This window comes from Scophthalmus maximus, chromosome 22 (genome assembly GCF_022379125.1).
Source record: "Scophthalmus maximus strain ysfricsl-2021 chromosome 22, ASM2237912v1, whole genome shotgun sequence".
In the NCBI taxonomy this organism is placed as follows: domain Eukaryota; kingdom Metazoa; phylum Chordata; class Actinopteri; order Pleuronectiformes; family Scophthalmidae; genus Scophthalmus; species Scophthalmus maximus.
The window spans coordinates 14,629,865-14,651,457 of record NC_061536.1 but is presented as its reverse complement, the minus strand read 5'-3'; the positions used below and the strand labels follow the sequence as shown (position 1 = coordinate 14,651,457).

General features: G+C 47.1%; 1 protein-coding gene across 1 annotated transcript; it reads left to right on the top strand.

Moving 5' to 3' along the window:
* The first annotated feature begins 844 nt into the window (after positions 1–844).
* Positions 845–20,338, top strand: LOC118291633 (ectonucleotide pyrophosphatase/phosphodiesterase family member 3). Its single transcript, XM_035619960.2, has 25 exons — positions 845–1,060; positions 3,481–3,568; positions 6,133–6,264; positions 6,361–6,486; positions 7,074–7,134; positions 7,756–7,853; positions 8,020–8,099; positions 9,675–9,794; positions 10,451–10,560; positions 11,448–11,513; positions 11,631–11,703; positions 13,225–13,333; positions 14,424–14,546; positions 14,923–14,954; positions 15,479–15,606; positions 15,909–15,978; positions 16,260–16,347; positions 16,439–16,611; positions 16,774–16,825; positions 17,378–17,532; positions 18,030–18,165; positions 18,860–18,937; positions 19,014–19,146; positions 19,403–19,559; positions 19,805–20,338. Exons 1-25 carry the CDS (start codon positions 1,019–1,021, stop codon positions 19,976–19,978), a joined length of 2,604 nt encoding a protein of 867 aa, XP_035475853.2. The 5' UTR covers positions 845–1,018; the 3' UTR covers positions 19,979–20,338.
* Positions 20,339–21,593: the final 1,255 nt, after the last annotated feature.

The following is a 21,593-nucleotide window of genomic DNA, read 5'->3' as shown; positions in this document are numbered from 1 at the left end:
TAATTATTTTAATTTGCCACTTCCAGCAGCAGGTCCAGAGAGACGCACGTGGTAAATTCTATAAATGGTACGAATGGAAGTTTTTACTTGTCAACGACATACGAGATCAACAACATATGACACTGATGGGAAGGGAAAGATGAAGAGTGGGGCGTTCATTTCCCACTAGCCCTCTGTGATTTCCCATATTAGTAATAATTGGTTACTCCACATCTCTGTCGCCACCTCCCTCCGTCTCCGCTGACCATCGACATCCGTGTTTCTTTACACAATCTTTCATATTTACTGTGAGGCATCATAGTGGTGCGTTCACAAACGAATTTTTCAAGCAATGAGATTACATACAAAGATGCAAAAGATTTGAAAATACTGGAGCTACGTGTTCTATATTCGCTCGTTCTCTTTCAGACGTTTTCAGTTGTTTCTGACAGTAAAGTTAATATTTGCGTCCATGGTGTCGTTATGTTCTCATGACGTCTTCCTACCATCTTGCGCAACTTCACTTTATTTTCCGCGGCAATTTCGTTATTTCGTTCGGTGCGAAGCTTCAGATTTCCCATAATTCCAAACATTAAAATCAGATCAAGTGAAACTGTTTGTCACAGCTCCGAGGTTTTGAACGGCGATGACTTGCAATGATGAGTCGACATCTCACATCACGTCGACATCATTAATCCTCCGTTATTGACTGTAACCGCACCACAACTGTATGTAGTAATAAAGCAATAAATATTTCCAAACGATCAGCTGTGCCTGACGCTCGCGGCCTCTGTTCTGGTCGTTGGCGCCTGCACCTTGCTTCCTTTTCCTTTTCCTGTGGATCGGGTGAGTCGGAACAACGCGATCACCACCGTGTTGCTCTGACGGGCCGCAGCGTGTTGCCGCTATCAACTCACTCTGGCAATTAGTTACTCGTGTGTTTGCTCACGCCTGGTCCAGAGGTCGCCGCCCGTCACGTCGGCCTCTGGTCTCGTGTCTGTCTGTTGCTTCTGAAGAGAGAGCGTGTTCCTCCGGAGCCATGGGCTGGATGAAGGAGTCGCAGAGGAAGAAGAAGATCGTCGTAAGTACCGCTCCTGGTCCTGGTCCTGGTCCTGGTCCTGATACTGGTCCTGGTCCTGGTCCTAGTCCTCGGTCCTGGTCCTGGTCCTGATACTGGTCCTGGTCCTGGTCCTGGTCCTAGTCCTCGGTCCTGGTCCTGGTCCTGGTCCTCGGTCCTCGGTCCTGGTCCTGGGTCCTCGTCCTGGTCCTGGGTCCTCGGTCCCGGTCTCGGTCCTGGTCCTGGTCCTCGGTCCTGGTCCTGGTCCTGGTCCTGGGTCCTCGGTCCTGGTCCTAGTCCTGGTCCTGGTCCTGGTCCTCGGTCCTGGTCCTGGGTCCTCGGTCCCGGTCCTGGTCCTGGTCCTGGTCCTCGGTCTTCGGTCCTGGTCCTGGTCCTGGTCCTGGGTCCTCTGTCCTAGTCCTGGTCCTGGTCCTGGGTCCTCTGTCCTAGTCCTGGTCCTGGTCCCGGTCTCGGTCCTGGTCCTGGTCCTGGTCCTGGTCCTCGGTCCTGGTCCTCGGTCCTCGGTCCTGGTCCTGGGTCCTCGTCCTGGTCCTGGGTCCTCGGTCCCGGTCTCGGTCCTGGTCCTGGTCCTCGGTCCTGGTCCTGGTCCTGGTCCTGGGTCCTCGGTCCTGGTCCTAGTCCTGGTCCTGGTCCTGGTCCTCGGTCCTGGTCCTGGGTCCTCGGTCCCGGTCCTGGTCCTGGTCCTGGTCCTCGGTCTTCGGTCCTGGTCCTGGTCCTGGTCCTGGGTCCTCTGTCCTAGTCCTGGTCCTGGTCCTGGGTCCTCTGTCCTAGTCCTGGTCCTGGTCCCGGTCTCGGTCCTGGTCCTGGTCCTGGTCCTGGTCCTCGGTCCTGGTCCTGGTCCTGGTCCTGGGTCCTCGGTCCTGGTCCTAGTCCTGGTCCTCGGTCCTGGTCCTGGGTCCTCGGTCCCGGTTCTGGTCCTCGGTCCTGGTCCTGGGTCCTGGGTCCTGGTCCTGGGTCCTGGTCCTGGTCCTGGGTCCTCGGTCCCGGTCCCGGTCCTGGTCCTGGGTCCTCGGTCCTGGTCCTGGGTCCTCGGTCCTCGGTCCTGGTCCTAGTCCTGGTCCTCGGTCCTGGTCCTGGGTCCTCGGTCCCGGTTCTGGTCCTCGGTCCTGGTCCTCGGTCCTGGTCCTCGGTCCTGGTCCTGGGTCCTCGGTCCTGGTCCTGGGTCCTGGTCCTGGTCCCGGTCCTGGTCCTCGGTCCTGGTCCTCGGTCCTGGTCCTGGGTCCTCTGTCCTGGTCCTGGTCCTGGTCCTGGTCCTCTGTCCTGGTCCTGGTCCTGGTCCTCTGTCCTGGTCCTGGTCCTGGTCCTGGTCTGAACCGTGTTGCACGATCAGAGGCCTCACGTTTCTCTTTGTTCTGACACTGAGTACGAGTTTAACGAATGTGGAGGTAGAGTTTTTAGATACGGCTGCTGCGCTTTTTTCCGGAGCTCCTGCTTCACGATTATGTATGAAAGCTGATTATTATTGTTATTATTTAAATATAGAAAGTAAAAGTTGTACCACAAGTGTTAACATGAGACCACTCCATGAATTCACAATGGCTCCACAGGAGTTAAGGAATTGTAGGAATTTGTTTCACTAATATAGAAAAAGATATTTTAATACAAGTAGACATAAGGTAAGTACTTCTTTTATTTTATAGCCTTTCTGTAGATGGACACATTGATAGTATTGATCCTGAGGGAAATTTAGTAAACGTGTACTGTCACAAATTAGCATATTAAGAGTGAATATGATTTTGTGTTGGTATAAATCATAACATTTATGTTTATGTTATGTCAAAGAAGCACAGTGACTGGTCCAGTTGTTGACGAGAGTAGTTGGAAGATAAAATCCATATCGTCGTGCTGCATGTGACACCGTAATATGGATTTTACAGTGTTTGTTTCTGGAACATCCAGGTCCTCGGTCCTAGTCAAATCAAATCAGATGCATTTAAATCATAACGTGACAGTTAAGGAAGCAGCTCTGCTCCTCAACTAATGCCCACAACTGTCTATGACCTCAGTACACACAGCAGATTCTCGTACCAAGTTCATAACAGACTTTTCAAATATCAGTTTGTTCTCGTGACATTTCTGCCAGTTTGTCTGCGGCGTTTAGATTTTCTCAGGAAACGGAGGATGATTGCGACGCAACGTCCAACGTGTTTATACGTCGGGAGATTTATGAGCCCTCTTCCCCTTTGGCACATTTTGGATTCGAAAATGTATATTTATTTTTCCCAATCAGCGAAGCCCAGTAATTCTTAACCCCTTGACGAGGAGCAGGCTCGTCAACAGTGAACACTGATTCCATCTCCATCTGTTGTGAAACACGTGAGACGTCTCGTGAGACCGAATCAGGAAACATGTCTCCTCCCGTGAAGTAAAGATTAGTTGGCAGTTTCATATTCAATTTGTGTGTGTGTGTGTGTTTTTCATAGATTGGTGTCTTGGCTGTGTCTATTGTGACTGTAATCCTTGGTCTTGGACTCGGTCTCGGATTGGATTTGCAAAAATGTCGAAACAAAGGTGCTGTCACACACACACACACACACACACATACTTCTGTGCTTGCTCACTTTACCTGAATCTCCGCTCCAGTTAAAACAATCGTGTTGGCCGCCCGTCACGCTCTCGATGACTCGTGTCGTGAGTCAGACGAGTCCGTCACGTGGAACGCCTCCATTCGTCACCGAGAGGGATTTGAGGATGTTATAATAACGATTGAGATCTTCGTAGACTTCTGACAGCAATGTGCACGAGTTAAGTTGACATGCATATTTGCACGATGAGAGCGTGACGCACTGTAAACAGCAGCGTTTGCTCCGCGGGCGTTCGCCATACACAGGCATCACATCCACAGATGTTTCATATGATAATTATTAATAGTCAAGTTTATTCATAGGCCCCTTTCATGGCAGTCAAGTACAGTTATGAAACATTAACAATAAAAGTTGTTAAACACAAGATGTAGCCAGTTCAAGTGTGTAGGTTCATTTATGAATAGTCCAGCGTTCATTTATATTTATGATATATGATTTATGATATGATGCCTCAGGTCGTAATCTTGAAACACTTTTTTAAATGTTTTTTTGTGTGTTTTTATATATAATATATATAATAACTTTATAACTTTATATATAAAGTGTCTTTGAGTATTATGTAAAGCTCTATATAAATAATATGTTTTATTATTATTATAATATTTGGTAAAAAACAGCACAATTTTATTTTATTCTCTGCATTTTGACTTTATTCACGAAATACAAAGAATAATTCTTCCTCTGAGTTTTCGACTTTAGTCTCAATATTACGACTTCATTTTCAACAGTTCCACTTGTTCCGGAAAAACGCAAAAAACCCTCTCCCTCTGATTTAGTTCGACATTAACATTTCAATTTACATAGTAGAATATGATATATGATATGATATAATATGATATATGATATATGATATATGATATACAATATGATATATGATATATGATATATGATATATGATATGATATGGTATAATATGATATGATATTATATGATATATGATATGATATGATATGATATGATATGATATATGATATTATATGATATGATATATGATATTATATGATATATGATATGATATATGATATGATATGAGATATGAAATATGAGATATGATATATGATATATGATATGAGATATTATATGATATTATATGATATGATATATGATATTATATGATATGATATATGATATGATATGATATATGATATGAGATATGAAATATGAGATATGATATATGATATGAGATATTATATGATATGATATGATATATGATATTATATGATATGATATATGATATTATATGATATGATATATGATATGATATGATATATGATATGAGATATGAAGTATGAGATATGATATATGATATGAGATATTATATGATATGATATGATATATGATATATCATAGGTTTTCAACGCACTGACCCTGAAACACACCCTGAGATATTTTTAGGGTGAATCATTATACAACTTTTGCTGAAAACACGATGACGTCCTGTGTGTGTGTGTGTGTGTGTGTGTGTGTGTGTGTGTGTGTGTGTGTGTGTGTGTGTGTGTGTGTGTGTGTGTGTGTGTGTGTGTGTGTGCGTGTGTGTGTGTCAGACAGAACTAACGTGTTGATCATCACGATGTCGGAGTTCGTGGCTCAGAATCGCTCTCGGCCGCTGTCGTCCGTTTACACTCGATGCAGAAAGTCACTGAGCAGAGTTCATATAATATCTGCAACGAGGTCCAACAGCCTCCTACTTATGAAACCACGTTTGAAAAAATCTGCTGGATCCAGATTTTTCCAATGTGGATCTGCACCAAACTCTCAGACACTCACAGAATCAGTCCCTGACCTGTGGATCTGCTTCACTACCGGGAACTATTCATATATATATATATATATATATATATATATATAAATATAAGAACAATAAATAATCTCATTTGTCTGGATCTAGTACCAAATGTGTCGGCTTCCATCGCGACCTGAACGGCACGAACAACCTGAAGAGGGGAATTCGTGTCCTTCGTCTCACTCAGTACAGTTGACATATTTGAACTCGGTCACTCAGGTGCACGTCGGAGCGAGTGAGTCGACGCAGTGATGCTGCGGCCGAGCGAGAAGGTCGAGCACGACCTGTTTTCTGTCGGACGTCAGAGAATCTCCACCCTTGTTGGCATCACGCGGGTACTTCACATAGTCAAATATTCAAATATTCACATAGTCAAATATTCAAATATTCAAATATTTCAGCTGGAGCGAGTTAGGAAGAAGCCGCTCAGTGTCGGCAACGATCCAGACCAACGGGAGCGTTGTGTCATCTTCAAGGATTTCCCGGGAACACGGATCGACTACGAACTTCGCATTTTCTCCTCATTCGTGCCGTTCGCGCTCGCGTCTTTGCATTGACTTGCGCGAAAAATTCACGCCGACGTTCCGAAGCCAATGCATTTTGTCACTGGAGGATCCCGCAGATTCAAATCCAACAAAGACTGTTGTGGTAGTTTAGCGTCAGCGGCACAATCACCTGACCGGCGCACGGCGTCTTGTCTGTTGCAGTCGTCCCGCACACGTCCTGCAGAGGGCGCTGCTACGAGCCCCTCGACGACGCCCCCGGCTGCAGATGTGACGAGAGCTGCGTCGCCAGCGGCAGCTGCTGCTACGACTACCGCGACGTCTGCAGAGTCCCAAGTGAGGCGTGGTCGGAAGCCCGTCGGCCATCTTGAACAATCTTGAGGATTTGAGGTTTGCGTGTGGAAACCTAACGTGCGTGACTGTCGCCCTCAGCTCAGCTGTGGGTCTGTACCGAGCTGCGCTGCGGAGAGACGAGGCTGTCGAGGAGCAACTGTCACTGCTCCCACGACTGTCTGTCGGCGGGAGACTGCTGCACCAACTACAGACATGTCTGTCACGGTGAGTGGGAGGAGCCGAGGACGAGCGGCCGCACCATGCCAGTGGATGGAACTAGACAGGAGCAGTGGGGGAAGTATCGGAGGTTATTAGGGCCAGTCATGAGAAGCAAATCGCAACATTTCAACTTTATTCTCAACTTTTTTCGATATTTTGACTCAATTCTCAACATTGATACTTTGTCCTCTGCATTCTGACTTTATTCAGGGAATAAAGGAAAACAATGTAACCCTAACCCATCTGATTTAGTTTGACATTAATCTTAACATTTCAATATTAGCCTCGACAATTGGACGTTATTCTTGCAATTTTTAACTTTTTTTATGAAATAAAAATATTTCTTCAGATTTAGTTTGACATTAATTCTGACATTTGTCAACATTTCCACTTCATCCTCAAAATGCACGTGGAAAGTTGCTGTTTTTCTCTCTCTTATTCCCGACCCTGATCCTCTTCCGTAGGGAAAACCAACGTGGTTATAAACTGAATAAGCCATAGGACACAATATTGGTGTTTGACAATATGAATATGAAGAGATGCATTGCACTGAAGCGATCGGATCCTGACGTGTTTCTGTTGCTCTGCTGCAGGAGACAGATCCTGGCTGGAGGACGAGTGCGACGAGTTTACCGCCGCCTCGTGTCCGACACAGTAATTATCCAGTTTTCTTTCTGCACTGCGTGTGATGTCCTCCCCTGACATCAGAAGTTAACTCATTTGAGAGAATGAGATGAGATTCAACTTTATCGTCATTACACATATACAAGTATAGAGTAACGAAATGAGGTTTGGCATCTCACCACAAGTGCAATAAGCAGATAGTGCAAGAGTCTGTGCTATGTACAAAAGTAATTACAGAATTTACAGATAGACCAAAATGTGAATTATTGGGTATATATGGATGGATGGATTAATGGGATGCTAAAAATATAAATAAATACTATAAATATAAGTATAAGTGTATCCTACAGATTATAATATACAGATTAAGGTGCAGTGAACATGCTATGCTAGGTAACAGATAATATATAGAATATACAGAATATGGACAAATGTACAGGTCGATAACTTATTGAGGTGATATGAACATACTATACAGATTTAGTTGCAGTGGACAATAATTCAGGTGGATGAGAGATGTGTGTGTGTGTGACCAGGAGGAGTGGTGGGGGGATGATTTGTTCTGCTCTGTATCTGTAACGCATTACCGTGTGTGTGTGAGACACGTCTGTGATTAATTCAGTGTCATCATTATTTCCATGTGCTCGGCAGCTTCAAGCAGCAGCCGCTGCTCCTCGTCTCTCTGGACGGACTGAGGGCCGAGTACCTGCAGACGTGGAGCTCACTCATCCCCGTGCTGGACAAACTGAGTGAGACACATACGCCTGATCACCATCTGGAACCTGTCCACTTTCAGTTTGCAGTGTGCAGATGTCTGTTTACTTGTGACTCATCCTGATTATGAAGAAGCCCGAGGTCGGCGCGATGCAGACGACGCAGCTGATTGCTTTGTTTCTTCTGCCCCCCACGTCGCAGGACAGTGTGGAACCTCGGCCCCGTACATGCAGGCAGCTTTTCCCAGCAAGACTTTCCCCAACCACTATACCATCGTTACGGTAAAGAGACGTCTGCTTCTTATGTATATACACACACTACTGTACATACATTTCATGCTCTTGTGGGGAAACTCCCCTTTAGATCAGATGGGTTTTTAGTTATCTGACTGTGGCTACAATGCCGGGGGGGGACGTCCAGAGATGGAGGGAGTAAGGAGCTCGGAGTAGAGTCGCTGCTCCTTTGCAACAGAAGTCAGTAGAGGTGGTTTCGGGGAAATCTGATCAAGCTTCCTGGGCAGCCTTCCATCCGTGGAACTTCCAACTGGTAGGAGAGATTTGACATCTCATTGGGCCTGGGAACACCTCAGGATCCTCCAGGAGGAGCTGGGAATCAAGTCAACTCTCCTGCTGGGGAGAGGGACGTCTGGGCTGGATGGATGGATGGGTGGTTGGGTGGATGGATGGATGGATGGGTGGATGTTGGGTGGATGGACGGATGGATGGATGGCTGTTGGGTGGATGGATGGATGGGTTTGGTGGATGGACGGATGGATGGGTGGATGTTGGGTGGATGGACGGATGGATGGATGGCTGTTGGGTGGATGGATGGATGGGTTTGGTGGATGGATGGATGGATGGGTGGATGTTGGGTGGATGGACGGATCGATGGATGGCTGTTGGGTGGATGGATGGATGGATGGGTTTGGTGGATGGGTGGTTGGATGGTTGGTTGGGTGGGTGGGTGGGTGGGTGGATGGACTGCCAGCAAAACATGACCTGCACCAATGAAGCTGTTAGCCATGCTAACAGTCCATCAGTTGCTCCAACACCTCTACAACTATTGGACGGATAGAAATGGAAATGTTGTTCAGTCATTCTTCGTCCCCAGAGGATGAATCCTAATCATTTTGGTGATCCCCTGTTTTTCATCTAGTCCAACCATTTTACATATTTAAATTTAGATTAAATGTCTTAATATCTGCTTTGTTTTTTTGAATTTGGCAAATTGATAAATGTTAATATGATAACGAGCTAAACATTTGATGGTGAACACTGAACAGGATCCTTGCAGCTAGACATTAGAATGTTTAGCACGTTGAATAGCTATTGTTTGCACGATCTACAGACATTTGCCCTGTTTCTACCGCATTTTGTCAAGTGAACTAGATATAAACTTTAAATCAAACAAATCAGATTAACTTTCAAAAAGCAACAACTTGCTGTTCAGGGGCAGTTCAGGGCTCAAGCTTTAAAGTGTCTCAGGACAAGAAAAGACCAAACTGTGTTGTCAAGGGGGAAAGCCTCACGTCGGCATCTTTGATCAGGTTTAATGAAACATCACAGGTCTGGTGGTTCAGAGTCCTCTGGGCATAAGCCATGGTCAGCTGAAACATCTCAGCTTAATCCCTGCAAACCTTTTCCAAGGGAAAATTTTAAGTGAACTGGAAACCAGGCTGCAGGATATCAATGACATGATTTCAGAGTAACAGCTGTTTTTCCACAGGATCATTTTTTCTCAGGCAGTTTTCCATTTAATTGTGCAACAGCACTTTGACTCAACAGTGACTGATATTATATTTATAGAAAGAGCAGTTCATATCTAAACAACCATATCTCCCCCCGTCCCTCGTTCAGGGTCTCTATCCGGAGTCAAACGGTTTGATTGACAACTCCATGTACGACCCGGTGTTCGACGCCTCCTTCAGCCTGTCCAGTCCAGAGAAAGACAACCCCGCCTGGTACTACGGACAACCTGTGAGTCTTCTTTTGTGAGATCAATCTGAAAAATAAATGAATTCCAGATGCACACTTAGGGATGAATGAAACCAACTGTGACAACGTTTTGGAATGTACGTGTTCCCTCAGTCGTCAAGTGGAGCAGCACACGCTTACAAAAACAATGTTCATTGAAGAGTTGAATTCCAGTGACTCAAAACAATCATTCTTTTGATAAGAGGTTCAGAGGAAAATCAAATTGGAAAATAGTTACGTGGTTGTCAGCCGGATTACAGAAAAACATCCTTCCACCAAGTCTGCCGTTCTGTAGTTTTTATCTGATCCAACACTTCTTTAACGTTGCGAGACATTTTCACCAATTCACCAATGTGTGCCTAAATGTATTGGGTTCTTTCTTGGCCCATGTCCCATCCTTCCACCAAGGTTGGTGAAAATCCGTTCTGTAGTTTTTGCGTAAACCTGCTGACGAACAAACGGACAGTGGTGGAAACATCAGCTCCTCTGCAAAGGTAATGATTTGTGGATCTTGACTGATTCTATGAGTGTGTGAGATTCCGTGCAGCTTGGTTGAATGTACTGTTGGACCTGTTGGGCCTTGGCGGAGGAACGAGCTCTTCTGAGTGACGCTCTCGTTACATGGCATTAGGTAGAGTTGATGGGTTTGTGTCCTTCAGGTCTGGCACACAGCGAAGGACCAGGGGCTGAAGTCTGGGACTTTCTTCTGGCCTGGATCAGATGTTAAAATCAACGGCAGTTTCCCAGACATCTACAAACCATACAACGGGTAAGGCCGCCATTTATTTCTGTACGTTGAAAAACCTGCCGAGGAGCCAGACTGTGGCTTTTAGAGGCTATAGACACAGATAACGGACGTTAGAAGACGGAGACAAATCCCTTAAAGAATCCCGGAGAGAAGAGTCTGTCCAGACAAAGATGGCGCTTGTATGACTCCCAAACGAGCCAATCATCTGCTTCGGGAAACGTTTCGATCCAGTTGTGTTGTTTCATTCAGGCACCTTTAGTAGAAGTCAAACTTTTGAAAAACGTTGCATCATTTTTACACTTTTCGTGACGGTTCTTTTTCTTCTTCTGTGACTGCTCGCTGCCTCAACTTCCTGTGATTGATCTGAAAGTCTGAACCATCCAAAAAAAATAGTTTTCACGTTGCTAACGTACCGAACCACGGCTCAGTTCCATCCAGACCCAGACCACCTCTTTTGTTCGCACCACAGTTTGGTCCATCGGTCGGCCCGTGGTCCGTGGAACCTTTCGCACCTGCAATTTCGGTTCGGACCAAAACTGAGAAGTCCGAAGGTCGGGACCAAACGAGGCCGGTGTGAAAACGCTAGTTGCTTTAGTTGAAGCCACATCACTCTGTGAATTCACTTCCTGTCCCTCGGGACAATCTTGTGGCAAACAGGCCAAAACATGACAAATCACCTTTATGTTGGCTCAGGCTGCGTTACCTGGAGCTACTGAGCAGCCGCCCCCTGCCCAGTTTCCTCTGTGTGGTCGTATCTCGCCCTGAAGGCACCTGTTGTCTGGACAAACAGGTTGTAGATTCAACACAGTTTCTCATCACGTCACTTGTTTTCCACTCCGGTTTCGCACACAGAGGAAAGTTCAACTTGTGTGAAACACGCGTTCATTTCTCCGGTTCTCTTGTTGCAGTAAAGTTCCGTTTGAAGAGCGAGTGTTCACTCTGCTCAAGTGGCTGCAGCTGCCCGACGATGAACGGTTTGTAAAACTCACGCAGATTTCGTCTTTTCATTCAAACCGCAGCGCGACCTGTGTCTCAGTTGGTGCTGGTCGAGATCGGCTTCTTTCTGAATCCCTTTTGTTTCCCCAACAAAGGCCGGACTTCTACACTCTGTACCTGGAGGAGCCCGATAAGTCTGGACACAGCTACGGTCCCGTCAGCGGAGGGGTGAGTTCACGACCAGCGTCCAAACGTCGCCCTCCGTCGTCATCAGCCTCATCATCCTCATGATTGTGTTGTTACTGCGGACTCGGGCCAGTATCCCATTATCACAGATGAGTCCAGATTTTTTTATAGCCCAGTTAAAACGTCCAAAGTCCTTTAATCGGCCGTAAAGATCGAACGGCGTCTCTAATAAAACCATTAGATCCGCATCAGGTAACGTTTGACCGTCATGGACCCGTTGAGGCCGAGCCAGGACACGAGCACAGACGTCAGAGGGAGAGTTTTATCACAATCAACAAATTCATAGGTCGATAAAAATGGAACCGAGATCGTTGGATTCCCGACAGACTTCCTGTGACACTGTCACTGTAGCTCGGAACAACACGAGAGCCGCTCACGTCTTTCATTATGAATGTTGATCAGGTTCAGTATTTCCCTTTAACATGATTCAAATTCAGAATGAGCTCCAGAACAGTCCGACGTCCCTCCAGCTCCTCGTCATCACGGTTTGATCATTGTCAGACAAAGAGTCCCAACGATGATAAAAGGGCCGTTCCTTTTTCTCCGTTTTTCTTTGAGCTGACTTTACATATTAGAAAATAACTTTTCAGCGTTTTCACCCCAGTGACCTGAAACAGCTGATAATGAGCTCAGAGCAGCGGCTCAGGTTCATCCAGAGAAACGTGACGCGTCAGCAGAGTTCGAATCTTTATGAGACCTTTAATGAGCAGCTCGCTCAGTCGCGCTGTGAACTTTGGAAGCTTTGCACAAAGTTTAGTGATGACTGCAGATATCACACACACACACACACACACACACTGTGTCCAGCTCTGTGCCAGCTCTTGATTAAATAGAAATTACCGTGGAACTATCAACATTATTAGCACAATGACGCCTGATTGCTTCTGATGTTCTTATCTTTGGTTCCACTGACGTCGAGACCGGACGATTACGTGTGAGTCGTGTTGTGGAAGGTTTACAGCGTTTCTCTGTGCCATTGAGTTGATATGCAGATTTCACACAAGTATTATCGTCTGCAGCGAGTTGCTCGACGTGGAGATGTGGTTTCGAATATTTGCTGAAGAAACATTTTTTATCTATTCGTCGTGTCAACGTAACATCGAATGACTTGTGGAGTCGGAGTTACGAGAATCTCCCGTGAAAAAATGACAAAAATGTCTGAGAAAGCCGTTCGGAGACTGTAGAGCATTTGTTACGGAGAGAACCATAAGCAGCACCGGTCCATACCAAGTTAAATGTACAGTTTAGAGATAGATTAGAGATTAAAATTACATTCAGCAGCAGCTAATACTTCATACACTGTTACAAATAAGAGAACTACGTATCATCCATCATTGAATCTGTCGTCTTCTCTGCCATGTTGAAAGGTTCTGGTCGCCCCGACTCGGGAACTCAGGTTTCAAAGTTTCAAACATTATCTCCGGGTTCTAGCACTTGTGATTACGACTTGATGGGGTGTCATATTTTTCCCAGCATCTGAACGTTTGTGTTTTTCTCCCTCAGCTGATTGAAGCCATCCGGGGCGTGGACAAGATCATGGGTCAGCTCATGGACGGCCTCAAGCAGATCGGCCTGCACCGCTGCGTCAACATCATCATCGTGGCCGATCACGGTAACACACACACACACACACACACACACACACACACACCAACACACACACACACTCACACACCCACACACACACAGTAACACACACACACACCAACACACACACACACACACACACACACACACACACACACACACACACACACCAACACACCAACACACACACACACACACACACACAGTAACACACACACACACACACACACACACACAGTAACACACACACACACACACACACTCACACACACACACACACACACACGCACACACACACACACAGTAACACACACACACACACACTCACACACACACAGTAACACACACACACACACACACACACACACACACACACAGTAACACATACACACACACACACACACACACACACACACAGTAACACACACACACACACACACACACACACACACACACACACAGTAACACACACTCACACACAGTAACACACACACACACACACACACACACACACACACACACAGTAACACACACTCACACACAGTAACACACACACACACACACACACACACACACAGTAACACACACACACACAGAGTAACATACACACACACACACACTCACACACAGTAACACACACGCACACACACACACAGCCCACCGCGACGTCATCCGTTGGTTTGTGAGCTGCTGTTAAAAAAGACTTTGACGTAGGCTTGGGGGGTGTGGTCTGACCCCTGCAACCATGCACCGATTGTACGGTACCAGCTGTCAATCACACTGTACCCAGGCTCCAAGGTAAACACGGTGCTTCGTCAATCTGACTCTAAAGTAGACCTGAAGTAGAAGACTTCAGCAGATTGAACCTCAAACACCTCAGGAGCGATGTTAATGAAAGATTTTCACACTGTGACGAAACATCCAGCTTCCACGGAAAGAAAAAATCTGTCAGAAACCTGTTGAGCACGTACGTGTAAAATACATGTGAACTGCAGCCGATGGGTGCAACATGCAGAGCCAGCGGCGTGTTCCCTCCCCGTCTCCCCGGAGGAAGACAAATGTAGCGGCGTGACGCTAAGTCGCGAGAGAGGCTGATCAGAGTGTCGCTGCCGCAGGTATGGAGGACACCAGCTGCGACAGGAAGGAGGCGCTGCAGCAGCTGGTGGGCGACACCGGGGGCTACTGGGTCACCGAGGGGCCGTTCGGACGCATCCGGGCCAGACACAAAGGCGTCGCCAGTGAGTAGACATCCAGAGAAGTCTGCAGGAAGGTTTGACCCAGGATGGCAGAGAAAGGCTGATTGATGGCTTTCACAACCTTGATTTGCATATTGGGATGTCATTGACAAGTCATGATGGGGATGATTATGTAAGTGCTTTCTGAGCACAAATGAGGTCGTGGCTGTACTTTGTGCTCTAACCCCATTTGGTCGACTTTGATTGGAGGGAAACCTGAGATTTGTCCCGATCCAGAATTTTGTCACGGTATTTAGGTCGATAAGAGTTTTGGGCTCGTGAAGAGATGACCACGAATAATCCCAAAGTTTGTACAACACCTGTCGGGTTCAACGTAGGAACCAATCAGATGATTGTCCTTCTCTTATCCTTTCAACAGTCGACTCCTCTGGACTTGTGGCCAACATGACCGTAAGTGTTCAACGTTCAACTACCTACCAAATCAAATGTGACGATCACCATCCTACAAATCACAAAGTAAAACCTTCTTATGATTTCTTCTGTGTTTGTGTGATTACGCCATAAGTCACTCAACCCAATAACACAAAATGTCAGGGAGAAGCGGGGCTTGACCAGAGGAAGAAAGCTTGAAACTTTTGAAAAGATCTGGATAAAAGGGCGGATCCAGGAATCTTGTGGAATTCTCTTCCTTTAAAGCCCCCGTGTGTAATTTTTGTACTTTTCTGGCGCCATCTGGTGGTAAAGTTGCAAACCGCAACCAACAGAGCGACCGACAGGGGACACTTTATGGCGGCGCACTGCTGATTCGTGCTCAGACGTGTTCTGGACGTTTAGTTCAACAAGCGTATTCAACACGACGTAGAAACATGAGACTCACACGGAGGTCGTCCACCTCATGTCACGAAAAAAGGTGGGTTCTTTGATGCAGGTTGGGCTTCAACGAAGTGAGACAGGGTTTTTTTGTGTGATTTCAGTGTAAGAAGCCCGACCAGAAGATCAAACCGTACCTGAAGGCCGACCTTCCAAAACGCCTCCACTTCGCCAACAGCCGCCGCATCGAAGACGTCAACGTCCTGGTCGAACCCAAATGGCTGTTTGAGAGGTAAAGCTCCAGGCTTTTAGTTGTTTCACTTAAAAGACAGGAAACAGCCAGAAGCCACAGAGGAGAGTCAGAGGGGCGACATGAAGGGCAGAGCGTCGGGTCGACGATGAGCCACAGTTCCTGTTATTTTTGGAAAACTACCGCCATGACCATCAAAAGAAAAACAGCTTGTGATCTGATCCTCATTCATTGCTATGTCCCACCACTATGACCGCGGCATCGGTCACCATCTGGGTTCATAGCTGCTGGTTACTCACAGCCTCCCATGGCGCTGCTCACCCTCCGGCTCTGTTTGCCCACAGATTTCCCGGATCCGTCACCTTCTGCTCCGGCGGCGCTCACGGCTACGACAACGACGCCGAGAGCATGCACGTGAGCACCGACGCCCTCCTCTGTTCTCCATGAAGCTCTGTGTCAGTGATGAAACAAAGCTTGTGTCTCAGGATCTGCAGTGATAATGCTGTCAGTTCAACTGTTTCAGCCGCTGCACATTGTTGCTACTCGCGCCAGTGAAGAGGATTTTCGCGTCTAGTCTCGACTTTGTATTTAATTCACTCACACGAATAATTCGCTGCGCGTCCGGTGTGAACGCACCATGAGACTGATTGATTTCGCAGCCGTTAGAAATCTCCTCCCTCCTCTTTTCTTCGCAGGCGATGTTCGTCAGTTACGGACCCAAGTTTCAGCCCAAGACAGAAATCGAACCCTTCTCCAACATCGAGCTGTACAACCTCATGTGTGGTGAGTTTCTCGCTCCACGTTTCCTCCGTCTGGGGCTCAGACACGAGCCCAGACTGAGCTTGACGACCGACCGTCCTCGTCCCGTGTGCAGACGTGCTGCAGATCTCCCCCACTGACAACAACGGGACGCACGGCAGCATGAACCACGTCCTGCGGCAGCCCTACCACGCTCCAGCGCCCCCTGCGGAGCAGAGCCAGCAAGCGCAGTGTCGGCCCGTCAGCCTGGAGCCCGCCGACGGCCTGGGCTGCTCCTGTCCGGCCCTGGTGGGTGTCAGGGAGTGTCTGATCTACGATCTATACCTTGATGCAGGCGGCCATAACTGTCAATCATCCTCATCCTTATGTAGATATAGTTTATTTATTCCCCGTGTGTGAGTTTATTTACTGCCTGAGGTTAAAAAGCCTCTCTGTTGTGTCTCTCTTCAGATTGGAAACAGCTCGACAGTCAACAGCCGCCTGAATCTGACAGCTGAGCAAGGTGTGTGTGTGTGTGTGTGTGTGTGTGTGTGTGTGTGTGTGTGTGTGTGTGTGTGTGTGTGTGTGTGTGTGAGTGAGTGAGTGAGTGAGTGAGTGAGTGAGTGAGTGAGTGAGTGAAGGAGTGAAGGAGTGAAGGAGTGAAGGAGTGAAGGAGTGAAGGAGTGAAGGAGTGAAGGAGTGAGTGAGTGAGTGAGTGAGTGAGTGAGTGAGTGAGTGAGTGAGTGAGCGAGCGTGCGTGCGTGCGTGCGTGCGTGCGTGCGTGCGTGCGTGCGTGCGTGTGTGTGTGTGTCCGTGTCCAAACCAACGTGACAGTAATTCAGGGGAACTTATAATTATTCGGTTTATCTTCTTATCAAACTATAATTCTTCTGCAATGGAGATTTTATGATCTGCATTGTTTCAATTAACCTTATTCCAATGACGACATGAAATGTCTCGACTCTGAGGAACCCGATTGCGTCGACCGGTGGTTTCTGTTTGTTTGTCATTGTGTGAATGGTAAACGGAGCGACGATGGTCAGAATCTCAGAGTGAGCCGCTCTTCCTCCTCCAGAGTCGGCGGCGGAGAAGAGCCACCTGCTGTTCGGTCGACCCCGGATGCTGCAGCCGGAGCGGAGCTTCTGCCTCCTGCGCCAGGAGGGATTCGTCAGCGCCTACAGCGCCGCCGCCCTGATGCCTCTGTGGAGCTCCTTCACCGTCCACAGACCCGTGAGATGATGTCACTGCCCCTTTAAATAAGAAATGTCAAAACTGAATCCCATAAAATACAAGGAATTCCGGAGATCCTGTTCGCTGCACCGCTTGTTTATCTTTCTATCTTGTTTTGGATCGTATTCACTTTCTGTTTTTCGTCTTTGTATTCACCGTTTATTCCTGACTTGATCATGAATATTTGTAATTTTATTGTCATCTCTAATCCTCTTGATGCACAGAAACATCATTCACTTTCTCCTTACATCTCTGAGATTATTTCTTCTGTTTTGAGCTGATTCTTTTGTACCGACAGACTTTGCAGGATGACGGCAGCTGCTCAGTGCATCAGGAGTTCGGGGAGTTTGTGTAAAATAGGTCACGTCTGCAAGAAGCTGTCCAATTAAAAGAAATTAAACGCCAAATATCAAGCAGAGTTCGTCCGGTGGGAACATTGGAAATCCAGTGAAAGTCTGGATTAGATGAACGAAGCTCACGTGTTTCCGTCCTTCCAGATTGATTCAGATCCGCTGTGGCCGGTGCCACAGAACTGTTTGAGGGCTGATGTCAGACTCGCCCCGTCCCAGAGTCCCAGATGTGACCAGTATGACACAGCTGGGAACCTGACGCACGCCTTCCTGTACCCGCCCAGTACGTATCTCCCCGGCAACGGCCAGTCTGATGAACATTCACTCCCATGTCACTATCTGTGAATCTTTCACACACTTCTGAATCCTCCCTTCCACAGAAATCTCCCATCTATTTACATAAATGATAACACACATTCCGGGATCCGCCCTTTTTCCCCGGTTCCTCTTCAAAATTCCGCTCCTTTCTTGGCCCGCGCCCGTCCTTCCATCGAGTGTCGTGGATAAAACCCCCCTGAACGTCTCGTCCGAGAAAGAATAGGACACAAAAAAATATAATTGCCAACTTAAAAACGCAACAGACAACTTTTGTGCCCCCCTAGTGGTTCCAGGTGGTATGACTGGATCTAAGGACGCAGGTACTAAGAAAAAAAACAGCAGTTTGTCCACTGAAGCTCCTCCTTTGCTTTCTGGCGCCTATAGCGTTGACTAGCGGCAGCGTTAGCATCACCGTTAGCAGCCTGGCTACAGTCCAGAGCAGGAAACAACCGTAAAGAATCACAACTGGTGTCGTTTCTCTATCGTCATTACGCCGTGCAATCAGTTTCAACATCATAAGGAAGAGTTTAAGCCAAAAAGTTTATATATAAGACTGTGTGAAGAGGGGCCACGCCCCCCTGGCTGTCTCCTGGCTCCTCCCTCGTCCTTCACTTCATGACTATAATAATCTGCCCTTCTCACTCGTTGTGTTCCTGCAGACCTGAACACCACGGTGGACCAACAGTTCGATGCTCTGTTGATGAGTAACGTGGTGCCAATGTACCCCGAGTTCAAGAGTGAGTAGAAGAAGAAGGAGAAGAACATTCAGTTCCTGTCAAAATCCAATGTCCAACGTCTTCCCTCCTCCGTCAGAGATCTGGCTCTTCTTCCACGACACGCTCCTGTTGAAATATGCCTCCGTCTACAACGGCGTCAACGTGGTGACGGGCCCCGTCTTCGATTACAACTACGACGGACGCTACGACCGACCGGAGGAGATCCAGCAGTAAGTTTTACGTTTCTTTACTTTATTTTCCAGCAGTTATGGTAAAATAAAAGTCACAGAGACGCTTGTCCGGCTCCGTACAGAACCCAACGAAAAGCTACAGTAACTGTTTAAAGCTTCATCTTTCCCTAATCATCATCATCATCCTCAGATTTTGGTGCAGATCCAAATAAAAATCTGTATCCATCAGATGTAAATGCGCTGTAAGGAAACTGTCGAGTCGATGATCGTTTCTTTCGTGTGTGTGTGAATGAAGGTTTGTGTCCGGCACCAACATCCCCATCCCCACGCATTACTTCGCCGTCCTCACGGCCTGCGGAGACTCCGCCCAGCCGGTGGGCGCCTGCGGCGGCGCCCTGCAGACCGTCTCCTTCCTGCTGCCCCACAGGCCCGACAACTCGGAGAGCTGCAGAGTAAGAAGTGGCGGAATGCTAACGTTAGCTGCTGTCTAATTGTAGCTCGTGAGCGATCAAACATGTCCTCAACAGTGTCATTCTTTACATTTTCTGGATTTTGTGTCTGCAACCAGCTCTTGAAACGAGGTCTGACGTTCTTCTAGGTTAATCTTTATCAACAGGAAGCAAATAAAAGTAAAAGGAGTCACGTGATCGTGAACTTTGACCTTCAGTGAAACGTAAAATGTGTTTTTTGTGGCCAGAGCGCAGAGGAGGAATCTGTCTGGGTGGAGGATCACATGTGGTTCCATCAGTCGCGGGTCAGAGACGTGGAGTGGATCACAGGACTGGACTTTTACCAGGGCAGCGGTCGACCAATCACAGAGCTGCTGAGGCTGAAGACCCGCCCCACTGCTGCCATTCACAGAAAACGCTAAAAAAAAGATGCACAGGTTTACACAAAAATATACAATTATAGTTCACGAATAAAAAGTCAGCACCAAGATTTGTAAAAAAAGAATAATCCTCAAGACAATGACTTTGTTTATTTATTTACTTTTGAATTTTTGATCTGATCATTTAGTTTTTGTATCATTGAATCTTATTATATTCATATTGTCATGATCTTGTAATTTTTTATGCCAACATGTATTTCAGGCACAAACACATGAAACAAATCTCTCCGTACTTTTGATGATCACACACATTTGCTGTTTCGTTCATGTAAGATATATTTTATAAGCTGTTTGTCTGTATATTAAAAACCCAGTAAATTCCAGAAATATTGAAACCAGAAACATTTGCAGGACAAACAGCTGGTAACTGGTTTCCTCCTGTGAGAATCTGTGGTTTAACCTCCGTGACTGCTGCAAATGACACAACGTGACTCCTGCGTCGACTGACGTCATGGAATCAGGATGCACAACAATCAGGGCTCCCTCTGGCAACCCTTGGGCAGATCAACTTCAACCCTGAGCCCACGTACACAACTGTTCAACTACTTTCCTCTGCAGAAAAACTTGTGTTACACCGAGTTCACAATTCGGAAATCGGAGGAAAGTCAGCGTGAAATCGGGGCTCGATCGTGACGGGTCTAACGGAAGTAGAGTCATTTTCTTATAGAGTCGCCCTCTGCTGGTCAGTACACAGAATTCAGGCTTCGCACACTTCTTCATTAGCTTCGACTTTTGGACCAGGTGACTACACGTCTGTTTTTTTATTCACAGCCTGTGATGCAGTCGTGGTCCATTAGCTTGTCTTCACATCCGTCCACTGCACTGCCCCCTACTGGTTAATGTGCACATTGCACCTTGCGCACAGATTGTTCTAGAGTAACACGAGACCTTTGAGGCGCTTCTCTTCTCTCCGAGCAGAAGATATATCACCGTGATGATGCAGCAGCTCTCTCCTGCTCTTAATTACCAGTTTCCAAGAAGCCATTGGCAGTGCAGTGGAGCGCCGATCTCACGCCGAGCTACATGTGGTTTATGCAGATTAACATGATGATTTCCCCCCCCCCGGCCTTTCAGGCTCTGCTGTGAAGCTGAGGCGAATGTTTCCCTGCAGGAGAAACAGCAGTATTTACTTCTCCGCAAAGGTCTGCATCTGTCTGTCGTCAGCGGCTGATTCACTTCCTCATCCAGGTAGGGTTCACATGAACACGAGCATGTGGGTGGTCCGCCCGTACCAAAGATCTCTGAGGCGGCGTTCGAGGAAACAAAGACTTGGAGCGGATCCCGGATGAGAGTGGAGGAGAAACATCCACCTCATGCCCCTCCAGAGGAACCTGTAGGACGCCGGTTCCAACCGGTTCACCGCCGTCCGCAGCGCGTCGATTATTGACGCTGGAGATGTTCACACGACTGCAGAACAAAGATATCACTGCGTCTTCAGCAGCACAACTGCATCAGGTGTTTTTTTTGTAGACTTTGATCGTTTTACATCCTGTTCGTGTGGAACATGTCATACGTCCGTGATGATTTGTGAAGACGTATGAGCAGAACTCCATATCCAACAACAGTGACGGCTGAAAGGCTGCGGGGGAAATAAACC

Coding starts and splice junctions, on each gene's coding strand:
- LOC118291633 (XM_035619960.2), top strand. CDS start 1,019: ATGGGCTGGATGAAGGAGTCGCAGAGGAAGAAGAAGATCGTC. Junction 7,854..8,019: donor CCCCGTGCTGGACAAACTGA/GTGAGACACATA, acceptor CCCACGTCGCAG/GACAGTGTGGAACCTCGGCC. Junction 10,561..11,447: donor ATCTACAAACCATACAACGG/GTAAGGCCGCCA, acceptor CTCTTGTTGCAG/TAAAGTTCCGTTTGAAGAGC.